Genomic DNA, 13138 nt, shown 5'->3' on the forward strand with positions numbered 1-13138 from the left:
GTGTTACAGCAGGGTCTTGTGTTGCACCTATCTTTCATTGCTAAAGCACACCATACCACACCCAGTGTTCTGCAAAACGCTTCATGCAGTAGTCTGCAAAATAGTTCTCCAGTTTCTGATGGTAAAAAACTGGAAAATTGCACTTTCCTGGTAGTGCAGCTTTGCTGTTGCTAAGCTGTATTATGGTGGGATGTGATCCTATCTAGGAAACTTCAGGACTTCATGGAAACCACACATTTACATTTCCAAGACTCCAGAGCAGCCTGTCTCTAAATCCAAGACTGCAGCTGACTTTCTGGAACAGCTTGCCACACCTGATTTTTTTCATGAGAAGTTGGATGAGACCTGTGGCAAAAAGGGCACGTCTCTTTCTCAGGACTGGGACAGCTCTAAGAAAATTTCAGGAGGTGTCCTAGAGCCATGCCTCTATGGTTGTAGTTGCTCCAGGTGACAAGTCTGACAAGGAAGGGCCTTCCTTCCAACTAGACCCAATGCTCCCTAAGAATGACAGGCTGGTGACTCTGCAGTAGTTCAGCTACCCACCTGTATGCTGTAGGACTGCCCAGAATTTTGTCACAGCCAAGGTGCAGAGTTCTGGTAAGTATGTTTTTGTGATACTAGTTTTTGGGTTGTGTGGGTGTCCAAAATTTTGGTGGGGAGGAGGATGGGAGCACAGCTAGGAGATGCAGACCATTTAAGATGCTAGCTCTGGCAGCCAAGGACAAGAAGGAGTGCTGGACATGGAACAGCTGACTGGTCAGCAACCCCCATCTTCCAGCATTGCCACATCATTCCACCTCCCCTTCCTCTTCCTGCCTGGGACCTTGTTAGTCAACTAGAAGTTCCTCGCCAGGCACATGTGAGAGACTTTTGCTCTAATTAGGTAGCTGAAGTAACCTTGCATAATCAGCAAGAATTCTGCCTAGTAAGAAAACATCTCATAGCTCGGCTAGTCCTGGTTATCCTACTGTAGAATGTGTGCATGTCCTGGAAAAAAAAGATGATGCTTTTGTGACATCTGTTCCTGATTTCCACATTCGATTGCGGGCTTCCCCCACTTCCCAACCCCCATTCTCCATTCATCAGTTGAGGAGGTGAGCCACTTGCAATGGCTGTTTCAAATTGGTATCACATGCTTTCAGAAAGCAAACATAGCATGGGATTTGACTAACAATACTTGCATGAATGTTGTTTATGCACGAGGCATGACCTGTATGATTTGGCAGTCTGACTACTTCTGTCCCCAGGATTCTCTCTATGCATCTTTTTCCAGTCATGGACTCAAAACCACTTGTACGATCACCAGAAAATGTCTTTTCACAGTTGTGGTGGTTGAGCCCATTCCTGGACAGTTTGTTTACAAGGTGGGATGAAGCATGGAGTTTTGCACAATGAGTGATTAGCCAGAGTTAGTTAGAGTTGTGATTTCAGAATTAGGGACCAGCCCACATGCAGTCATACCTTCTGCATCATATCTGAGACAGGGAATCAAGGACACGTAATTCCAGCATGTAAAGCACACCATTTTCACCAAGACAGTATTAGCACAGTATTGCAGGAACAGGCTAGGAGTGTAATTCTAACAGGCTGCTTCAGAGACAGTTCTACTGAAGTCCTACTGAAATACTCTATTTATTGTTCATTAACTGTGGAACCACAAATCAGGATCATGATATAGGCATATTTCTAATGCAAAAAGAGTTCCAGCTTGTTCTAGAGTAATTACGCAGCCCATACTAAAAATGTTATCCCTGGTAGTATGTCATCAATCCACTCCTGCTTCTCTCCAGGGAGTAGCATCACAGGAAATTTCTCTATTGTAAAAATGTCCAGCATGTTGCTGCTGGTCTTAAATAATAATTTCAGATTCCAGAATTGAATGGTCAAACTCTTCATCTATGTTCTGCTAAAATCAACCTGGAAATAAATGCAAAGGGAACACATAAGTAATAGATGAATTATTTTACAGTAGAGACAAACCAGCACTTACTTTCTTTCCTCGCATGCTGATTTCCAACACACCCTTCTGCAGTATGCAGGCTGCAATCCATGAAACCACATTGTTCACTTGGGCTAACAGTGTCTTCTCTCCCACACACAGGGACAATTGTCCTTAGATTTTCTGCTCTGCTGTCCAGGTAGCCTTCCAAATAATCCTTCTTCCCAAGGGACAGACTCAAAGGAATGAACCCAGCCTAAGTAACCAGGTAGCGAAACTCCTCAGGATCAGATGGCTTTCTGGGTTGCATCTGAAAAATCAAGCACTGTACTGTGTATATCCAAATCCTAGGAAAAGTACATGGGTTTTTTGTGTGTGTGTTTTCCCTCCTCAGACACATCTGAGTGGGGACACCAAGCCAATCAGGAGTGGACCGGATGCTACTCAGTCATTGGTTACCTCACTGAAGATACTGGCAAGACTTTTGGGGTGAAATGAGAGTCCCGGCTAAGAGGAACATGAACTTACTTAGAGGACCTCAAGGACTGTGAAGAGACCAAGTGGCACCAAGTAACGCTCCACTGGCAGTTCCTGGAGCAGGAATCCTGGGAAAGGGAGATGGACAGATAGCTCCTATTGGAGCATTTTGGTTCTATGCCCTTCCCATTGCCCAGTCAGCAGCCACTGAACCAGCCTCTACTAACGATGGGGGAAGGAGGCCACCTTGAGTGCCTCCCCTTCTCTTCCCCTCCCCTCAGATGAGCGAGAAGAGAAGAGCTTGGCCTGCAGAAGGCAAGAGCAGAAGAATTTGTTTCCACCTCTGTCTCTAGTGCCTTTGGATGACATAGGTCAGGAAGTGCAGTGCAGAGAATGAGGATGGAGAAACCTGCTGAGGAAGGATGCTGAGAAGGAGATACTTTGTGGAAATCTAGGTCCCAGCTCACTTAAATTCATGTTACTGATTTGCTCTGCCAAGGGAGAAGCATGTTGGCCTTCATTTCCTCCAAAATATTTTTCCTAATCTCCTGAGGAAATATCTTTGGCCTATATTGGCCCTATCTTTACTGTTCTCCCTGTTGCATGCTGGCATGTAATATGCCTGGGACTTTAGGTTTCATTACTGCTTGTAGGTCAAGACTGGCCACATTTTGCAGTGTTTCTGAAGGAATAAATATATTTAGTATGTTAAAGGTGTCTTATCTTTCTTGCTTCTCTTAGCCTTTTTGGTTTTCTTAACATTTTTAAGCACTTCATCTCTCTCTTGCTGGCTGGTCTCTTGTGTGGGCAGTATTTCACCATAAATGTTAGGCTTACGTGCACAGTGCACCTTCCACCATGTAAGCATACCAGCCTCGTGGACCGCTCTTTCTCCTAGATGACTGCAAGCAGTGGATCCCAAATTCTGAGCTGGGAGAAGCTGACCTTAAGGGTCTTTCTTAGCAGATATGAAACATGGACTAGGCTACCTCAGTGTCCATGACATTTGAGAGAGTGGTGGTCAAGTGATCCAATACAGTTTGCTTTGAATGTTCCCTTTGTAATGACCCTGTGGGAGCTGGGTCAAGTCTAGTGGGATGGACCTACAGGAGCCAGTCTACTGGTAACTGGGCACATGCAAAATCACCAGATGGGCATCATGACCTAGGTTTGTTCCTATCTGTAAGCAGGAGGAGGGTTCTGACCTGTCCGTGCAAGAGACCTGATTGATCCTAATAGTTTGGCGCTGAGACATCCTAAAATAATGCAGATCTCAGTAATTTGTTTCTACCTCCCCGTTGCGTCCTTGAACTTTCTTAGTTAACCATTCTGTAATGCTGGTTAATGTCTATATGCTTTCCTGACTCCTCCTGTTACAGCTGTCCAGAAACACAGTGGTGACAGTTTATAAGCTCTATGACATGAAAAAATGTGCTTTTATAGTCCCCTTGTACTGTCTGGAATTTCATGTAAGACCAAACATGATAGGCTGAGAGTGGCTGTGGGAATGGGTGGCCTAGGCTGGGTCGTGCCTTCCCTTTACACTCAGTTTAACACCTCATCATGTTGTATTTAGTCTCCTAAAATCTCTAATCTCCAAAACGAAGGCATCTGATTTTAATGAATGTCTAGAGGTAAACAGTGCTTAAATGCAGGTGGTTTGACTCACTGTGCTTTAAGACACTTAGGTCTGTGACTTAAAAATTCAGTTAGTCTTGTCTGTTCAGTTACCCAGAACGGAACCAAGAAGTGGTGTTTCTACTAAATGAAGTAGCAACTAGAAATTAAGGAATGCAAGTCAGTTCACCTGAATTCTGTTCCTAGGTGGAAAAACTAGCTGTGGATTAATAATTTCTTCTTACGGTTTCTGACTGCTATAATAAAGCTATGTCACAAAAAGTGCAAGCCTATGTGTAACAATAAGCATGATGATGTTGAATGCTTGCATTTCACAGAATGCTCAGGAGTCAGACTTCAGGATACTGTGTGATGCAGCCATTCTCACGTTCTTCATCCAGTGTAAGCAGTTGTTGTAGTGGTTTGAGGGAAAATGAAACATCCGAGGAAGAGGAGAATGACAGGGTGGGTGTATGATCTCTAATAAAAGGAGGCTGCCCTCCCTGATTTTACCAAGTGCATTACTAAAACTCATCTTCTTTGCCCTCTCCAGGAGCTGACGTGCTCTCTTGAGGGCCCTCCAAAACAGGATTCAATGGTTCAGAGTATGTGGCTGGATGACAGTGACTGCACACCCAGTACTTCCAGCTCACCAGGTAAAAAAGAAAGAAGAAAAGAAAAAATCCCCTATTTAGGCTTCTAGAAGCATGGGAGAGGTTGAGCTACATTTGTTCAGCAAAATCTTTTGTATGCTATACTGAAGATTTGAGAAGCATAGGTAGATGATAGGCTCAGAGAAATGGGGAGAGAAGCTAGCATGCAAACTTTAATGGGGAGAGAATGGGAGGGGAAGTGCGTTTCAGTAGCATGAATAAATAGTGCTGTGCACACTGCAGAAGGAGTTACAGTAGATTGCAAAGAACTGTGTTTATGTGTTTCTATGGAGAGCATGTATCTCAGTGGTTGATTTTCTGAATGCAGTGCCCATACCTCTTCATAAAGTAGATAGTTTGGATATGGGAATTACATAAACGGTGCTTCACGAACAAAGCAGTATGCTGCTGAGAAGGTGGGTAATCAGGTAGCTAACCCGCACTGAGCTTTTTGGCTGCCAAGGCTGGGCTCTTAGTGTAGTAGTTGATTAAAGTTGAAGTAGTTGACTAAAGTCGGCTTGGATCCATTCACAATGCAGAGATGATTATAGTCATTATAAGTTCTTTTTAGTCCCATAGCAGGCAGAACTATTGCAGTATCTGTTGTTGAGGTTCTATAAGCTGCCCTGATCTCAGACCCCGTTCGCAGTTGTGTTTCACCTTGTTAAAAAGAACTATTTTGGATTGAAGCATTTCTTGTTGAGCATCAGCCTAAAGCTAAAATTACGGAAAACTTTTAAATCAGTTTCATTCTGTTTCTGAGAATGAGGCTGAAGGGACTGTGTAAGATTTTTGGAAAGTATGATTGAAAAAACTAAGCTTTGGAGATTGCAAAGTCATTAGGAACTGTGGAAGGCAAAACTTAACATTTGTTGCTAAAAGATTCTGGAGTAGGTGCAAGTTGAGATGGTAAGAGATAACTGGGGATTATGTGGATGGCAAGGAAGAGGGTTGGTTGGAACAGTGAAATCTTTACAGGAATTGTGTGAAAAGGGATTGTTGAAAAACATGACAAGGGTCAGAACGTGGAGCAATTTACTTGAAAGACAGAGTTAGGTCTCAAACTCTGCAGCAGCCCTGTCTGAGGTATCAAGAGTGGCCATCAGATCCCTGCTTAAAATTGCCTGTATCTTAGCAACAGCAATGGAGATGCAATACTGTGAGATGTTCTGCAGAGAGCTTTGTTCTATGAGAGGTTCTGTAAGATTTCTCCGCTTATGCAGAACAACTCACAGCATGAGTGCTTGTATACTTAGAGGCAGAAGAGAACCCAAGGGGCTGGTATTGGAACTCTGGAAGAACAGGAAAAACAAGTGGAGTTACTGGTTGTGCAGAGAAAGAAGAGAGCCATGCTGTACACTATAATTAGTGAGTGGGGTGCTATATACAGAGCCTGCCTGTCCTGAGGGAGAGACATAAAGGTGTCAAATGTGGTGATATGAAAAAGCAGCATGTCAGGAACCTTCACAGTGGAAGACAGCTAATGAGCTGCTATTAAGAGGCAGAAATTGGGAATGAGCTTCTGTAGATCCTTGTGGTGAAGGCTAGGAAGAAAGAGTTCAGTGCCATCAGTTCAGAGCAAGAGTGATAAATAAATACTTTAAGACCAAGAGGCCTCACACCATGAAATTGTCTCTTTTTGAAGGGATCTGGAAATGACACCATAAAAGCAATAGCTGTTTTGTGCCTGGTAGTGCAAGGGTTTTCACTGTATCACCACAGCGTTATTCCAGCTACCATTTCCACAGGTCTGGCATAATCCTGAGCAGGCCATATGTGTAAGCTTTATTCACTCCTTTTGCCTTTGTGGCACTGCACTGAGACCAAGCAGGTGTGAAAGATGGTTCCCTGTCAAAAGTAAACAGCTTGTGTTTACTTGTGATGAGAAATACTAATGGGAGCAGAAAATTAGTGTAAATGCAAACTAGTGTGTTTTGCTTGAGTGTCATAAATTGTCTATCGTCAGCAAGTAAAAGATTTCACATTCTTTTGACCTTGTGGATAACTGCAGTTCCCCTTGCCCTCCATTTCTCTGAGAGCACTCCCAGACACAGACATAATGCAGTGCTGTTTTTAACAGCTGTTAACACCTCCCCTACCACAGCCCATAGTTTAATCCAAGTGTGATCTTTCCACAAATCCACTTATCACTCCCATCTATCTGTGTCATGTAAAGCCCAGGGGAAGTGATCCACTATAAACTTTTATTATATTAGCTTGGGTTCTCTCTCTCCTTTTACCCCTCTACTCGTGCAACATTTTCCTTCCTGCATTGTTCTTCTTGGCAGAAAATCCCACTGGATCCTAGAGCTGTAGCTGAGCTATGAAAGTTCAGATCCAGATCTAAGTGCTAGGTTGATTGTACAGGCCCAGCTCCCTCTGAGCTCCCAGCTTCCCACCTTGGGGAAAAGCTGCTGACTCAATATACTCTCCAGTAGAAGAGTGCTAATTATACAGCCTAGATGTTACCCTTTTGTTATGGATATTGGAAGCAGGAATGCTTTCCAGTGACCTCTGCTGCTCTTCCCAGATAGTTTCCCTATCTGCTGACTCCTTATTGTACCACAGGTATACGCATCACTGAGAATAATCATTACAGAGAATGTGATGTAAAGGTCAACGTACTTTTTAGGGTTTATACACTCCATTGTCAATGGCAGTGATCTGACACTGACGCTGCAAAACTTTCACTGTAGTTTCTCAGTACCTTGGTATGGTAAGACAGCTGCACCCTGCAGGAGTGGTGGTTTTTTGCTGTACCATATCTGCTCTTAAATCTTTAGTGCAGAGATTTAAAAAAAAAAAAAAAAAAAAAAAAAAGGTATGTAAAGGTACGGCAACAAACACGCAGATTTGTATATGGACTTCTGACTTATGCCAGGAGAGCCATGGTTAAAAGGGATAAACATAGTGGATACTTTTCTGACTAGTTGAAATCAACTCACCTAATCAGGAGACTGTAGAGATGTAGTCTTGAGTGCCATTGCTGATTGCAGGAAGAAGGCTCAATGATGTCACCATCCACACCATTTAGAATGTGTCTGTGGTAATAGAAGAAGGGGCAGAGAGGAAGGAAACAAAAGGTTACGTGTGTGTGAGGTACATGAGGTAGCAGAGTTGAGCTTGCATTTTCTAAGCACAGAGTGAAATCTGGTCCTTAGGAATTTCAAAGTTTTTGAAATTTTATTTTTCAGAAGTTCTGACAGTTCTTGAGCTAGAAAAAGATAGCATTAAGAGCAATTTGTTGTGCTAAAAAATTCAGGAAAAAAAAACAGGGATGATATATTTATTTTGATTTTTGCAAAGAGTAATAAGTTTTCTATTTATGTACTACAGCCAGTCCTGATAGAAGACTAATTACCAAAAGCTCAAGTGTGGCAATACATGTTGTACAGTCCTAGACAAAATTACATTTAAATGAACATTGATAATTTGGGTTAATCTATGCAACAGGGAAGAATTGTAATTATCCATAACCAAGCATAATAAACTGAAGAAATACCAGAGTTAAGCTAAACTGAAAACAAAGAAAACACCTTGGGGCATGGAGAGGCATCTGGGTGTTTTGTCTTTTAGTGAGCTATACAATAACTATTCAGCCACAGTTAATGTACTGTGTAAAATCAGACTGAACTGATTTTTTTTATAAAGAAACCTAAGACATTTTGGATGCCCACTGTAAGTCTGGGTCTTATGCTGAATGATTCTAGAATTTCTAACCTAAGTACACATTCTTGGATTCTCCAATTTGCCATTCAGATTGAGAGAGCAAAGTTACAGAAAAGAAAAAAAAATGACAGCAGTCTGTGGTCATCATGCTACCAAAGCTAGATAAAGACATAGAGAACTGCCATTGCCAAAAGTGCTGTTTTCTGAGTTGGCTTTAAAGAACCAACATGTCTTATATGCCAGTGCGTATCACATCAGGCAGAGGTGACTTTCCCCCTAGCCTCAAGACCAGGATATAAATTCAACTATAACCCTCCTTAAGACTTTCTCTACAACACTGCTAGGTTAGTTCATATGCATAGTTGTTTTAGATGTGGTTTTATTCAGTTACTTGGTCTATTAGTCACAACCTACAAACATACATCATAATTCAATTTCAAAATACTGGAGCTGGGATACATACAAAATGGAGAAGAACCCCGGTACTGCAAATTCATGTTGTTTAAAGCCGCAGTTTAGCAACAAATGGCAGTGATTTACCACTTTTGTTTTTAAACCTCAGAGTTTTAAATTACATCATGAAACTGGGAAAGGGGATAGTCTACCTTTGAAAAACTGCTGAAAACACAGTTGCGTCTCATCTGTTCCCTGGAAAATATTGGTATGATCATGTATAGTTCAAAAAGAAAAAAAATGTTCCTGTGAAGAACATCCTGGCTTACCATCTTATTGCAGGAATCCCTCATTAGCTCAATTTTACAGCTTCCTTAACTTTCTTGATTTGAATGGTGGATAGGTATGCCATCAAAGTCATTCCTCTGCTCCTTCTGCCCCCTTAGCACATTCCACACTGACACCAACTCTGTAATTCAAACTCTTTCCATTTTCCTCTGATTCAAAGAAAAGAGTTATAATACAGATTTACTGTTGCAATACAGCTATGCATAAACTCCCAGAAACTATACTATTTATGAAATTATGATATTTTATAATTTTAAACCATCCTTAGTGCACAGGGTGGAGGGTCATCTGAGAATAAATTAGAATGGTGTAAGAGGGCTGTTATGTTAAAGACATCATACTCATTTCTTGTGAAATGTGTATGGTGAATATAAGATGATTACAGAAAGCAAAAGAATGTTTTAAGTTTGTGAATTTTGCGAAGTATTTTATCCCCGTTTTTGCCATGGTGTTGATATGTGATGATAGGCAAATTCCTTAAACCCTGAGGTCAGATGTGGGAATCTTAAGAGAGGGGGCAGAAGGAGGAAAAAGAAGAGAAATACTGTGAGAGCAGAAGATTAGACTCTGCTTCACGAAGTGTGTTCTTAAGGATAAAGCATTCAGGTTACACAGATAGATTCAGTAATGGCATTTCTTTCGACTGCATGATGCTGTCACCCACTGGAACCTGCTGTATTATTTTAAACTATTTTTTGTGTATAATAGTAAAGTGATACAGAAGTGGAACTGATGGAAACATTTGGGAAAGTTTGACAATGCTTTCATTACTATTAGATAGCTATAGACATAGCTTCTCTGGGCAAGAAGCTCTAGCCAGAACAGCTGTGGCATTGAAGCACAGTCTGGAACAAGTGGCCAAATTCAGTGACTTTTTGGGAATGAAATGAAAGCCAAGCAACCACTTTCATAGTGTTTCAAGCTGGAATGAGAAATAGGTCAAGGTAACATTAGCCAAGTTGGGTGTAGATACACTCCTTTCCCTCTTACCTGTGGATGAGCCACAGATCTGTGAAACGTTTGGGGTAGGCCAGCTATGTGTGCAGCTCCTGGGATACCCTCTTTTGATTATTTCTTTATTGTTCTGTGCTTGGTTCCCTTCTAGGAAGCAGGTTGCTTCCTTCCAGCAGTGTTGCTGGCTCCACTGGAAAAGGAAAAGGCAGCAAAGCAGATGCTCAGCACCATAATCCAGTAAGTGCTTTAATAAAATGTTTCCTTCTCACATGCACAGAGGTAAGGATGGGAGAAAAGAGAGACTTCATTTAGGAGGCTTTGCTTGCTGAGGGTTGAGAGGACAAGAAAGGACAATAAGAAGGTGCTTGCCGGGGAAGGTTAAAGAACTGCCTTGTTCTGCAGGCCTCCATTTTGTGCTGCGTGTGAGGTCACCGCTGGAGGACTGTCTCGGTGCACGCTGGGTGAGGAGCACAGGTAACGGATGTGAAGCAGTGCCGCAGGCTGGGCTTCAGGGTGGAGGCAGGCCTGTGGGCCATCCCTGGCCTCACTGAAAGAGTGCAGCAAATACTGTACAGCTTCACAGTAAATAGTTAATCCTATACTCTCTTCCCCAAAGCATCTTCCATGGCCAGCTGACTCTGGCCTGTTTAATCTACCTAAGCTCTGCCTTTCTTGGTTGCCTGCTCCCTCTCAGGGAACAGCATTTCCCACTGAGACACCTCTCTCTGCCCTAATCTATGCTCAGTTTTATTCTCTTCTTTTTCTTTCATTATTTGGTTTCCTTTGTTCGTATGCCATCTAGCTTTCTCTGCACCTATCCTCTGCTTCCTATGGTTTCATTATTTTACTGAGCCACTTTCTTTTGCTCATTTTGTGACTTCGTGCCTAACTCTACACTTGCTTGTTTGCTTTCACCCTAGCGTTGGTGGGACCTACTTCTCCATGCCAGTTTCACAGATTTTCCAGAAATGGGAAGTGGGACTGGATCTCCTGGTGAGGTCTGTAATAGAGCAAAGGGGAACACAACTCCAATTTTGTTCCCTTGAGTTCATAGTCCAGTTCTGCCTGCCTCGCTGAGAGTGTCTCTTTCAGCTCAAAGTCCCTCTCCTTGCCCAGTATCTTCTCTGGCTTGACAGCTAAACAGCATGCTACCTTGAAAGTGATGTGGATGCAAGGCTCTCAGGAACTAGTTTTGTATACAGTTAAGTAGAAGAGGTATCATCTTTACGGAAGAAAAGTCTTCCAGCTATTCCTAAATAGCTGGCAGTCCTTATTACTGCTTAGCATTACCCCTGTGCCTGGTAAAAAGACACAGCAGTTCAGCTCCTTAATGGTTTTTTAAGTAATGCTGAGGTTTTAGCTCCCCTGCCGCCTGGTGGCATTCAGAGCTGTCAGAGAAACAGTTCAGTTCCATGCAGTGGTGGTGGCCATTGGTGTCGCAGCAGACTGACATTTACAGACAGCAGATCAGAAGGGGAGCCAGGTAAAGAAGCTGGTGCTCAGCACTGAGACTACTTAAATGCATGCTGTGCCAAAGATGAGTACTGAGAATGACAGGATAGCTGCCAGCCAGTGTTTACTGGGGTGATCACCAGTGTCTAAGAGCTTGTGCTCATGACCAGGTCTCTGTAACAGAGGAGTAAGGTTGCCTAAACAAGAGGCAGGACCTCCTCAAAGCTCTGCTCCCAAACAGGCAAATTTTGCTCGAAGTAGGTATACAGTCAGAATTGCAACAATATGCATACTCACTGACAAATGCAAAGGCTGTAACCACTTACTCGTAGTTAACACAGGCAGTACGCAATGCAAGGAAAATCCTGAGTTTGGATTTTTCCTTATCTCAGTAGTGTTTAAGTACTATTTTAGTACCTAAGGCTTTGAGCATTTAATTTCCACTGATTTCAAGTACGTCTAAGGGCCTTTAAGATTATTTTGGGAATTATGTAGCAGTCTATAAGATCCATCTCATTTGGTCCATCTGCCAAATCAACGTTCTGTCACAAAGGCTGGTTTTTTTCAGTCAAGCTGCTTCAAAGGACAAAGTTTCATGAGACCCTGGCTTTCACCATGAGATTATTTCAAGATGTTCCTTGCATTCTCCCCACCTTCCCACTAGAGTTCATTACCTCCACAAAAGTGCATTTTACCATCTGAGACAGCACTGCCTATGGCAGTGGCCGCAGGTCACTGGGGTGATCTGGCTTAAAGTGATGTTTCAGTCATTCCATTTTAATCACAACCTCAGCATCAGTTTGATAGCACAAATTGGAGACTAGCAAATTTGGGGGGGAACGGTAAAAAATTTCTTTAACATGGCTTCAGGGGACTCAACTAAACCTATGGCATGCACATACATGATAACTTCCTTATCATTCTAACTCCTAAATGAATGTAGCCTCTTATATCTCACAAAGATTTCCTTAAATTCCAGGCTGGATTTGCCCAAAGACTAATGGGTGCATTGGTGGAAAGGAGGAAGGAGTTCTCAAATTATAGGATATTTCCTGAAGAGCTGAAATAGGTGTAAGAAGGAAAAATTGTGGATGGGGGAACAAATGATACTCCCACAACACTTACAGCTGTAAGAACATGAAGGATACAGATTTTTTTTCAGATCCTTTGTTCCAGGATTTGCTATTCAAGTGAACAAGCATGAATATGCTTTACCCTGAAGTTCAGAAAAAGACAAAAAAATGGAATTCCAGCTGCTGCTAGTTCTTCTGCTTCCTTCAGTGATGCGTCAGAGACACCCAGAAATCATTGAAAAATCAAGCCTCATACAAATCAAATTAATTTGGGTGTGTTACTCCAGTTCAGCCAATATAGGGCCAGGTTCAAATTACTTCAGTGTGAAATTTCTCATTGTAATCAGAGGTAAAAGTGAAGTGTTTTGGTTTTAATTTTATTGCTTGCCTATCTTTCCCTCCGCAGACTATATGATGGGAAATCCCTCATATCCAAAGGTGATTTTGTTATGGCTAGGCAGCAATTAGGCCATCCTTGAGGAAGCAAAACACAGTCTGGCTGTTACCAAATAAACTTACATGGTATTCACCACTGTCCTCCAAAGACATTACTGTAACAAAAC

At 42.3% G+C, this 13138-nt stretch overlaps 1 protein-coding gene across 1 annotated transcript in view; it reads left to right on the forward strand.

Moving 5' to 3' along the window:
* Nucleotides 1-10476, forward strand: part of LOC104259599 (rap1 GTPase-activating protein 1) — a 41620-nt gene extending 31144 nt beyond the window's left edge. The window contains exons 20-23 of the mRNA XM_059833448.1: nt 4372-4498; nt 4587-4689; nt 10202-10287; nt 10453-10476. Coding sequence (XP_059689431.1) covers nt 4372-4498; nt 4587-4689; nt 10202-10287; nt 10453-10476 — 340 coding nt within the window. The remainder of the gene's footprint in view (nt 1-4371; nt 4499-4586; nt 4690-10201; nt 10288-10452) is intronic.
* Nucleotides 10477-13138: the final 2662 nt, after the last annotated feature.

Source organism: Gavia stellata, chromosome 1, assembly GCF_030936135.1.
Source record: "Gavia stellata isolate bGavSte3 chromosome 1, bGavSte3.hap2, whole genome shotgun sequence".
NCBI lineage: Eukaryota > Metazoa > Chordata > Aves > Gaviiformes > Gaviidae > Gavia > Gavia stellata.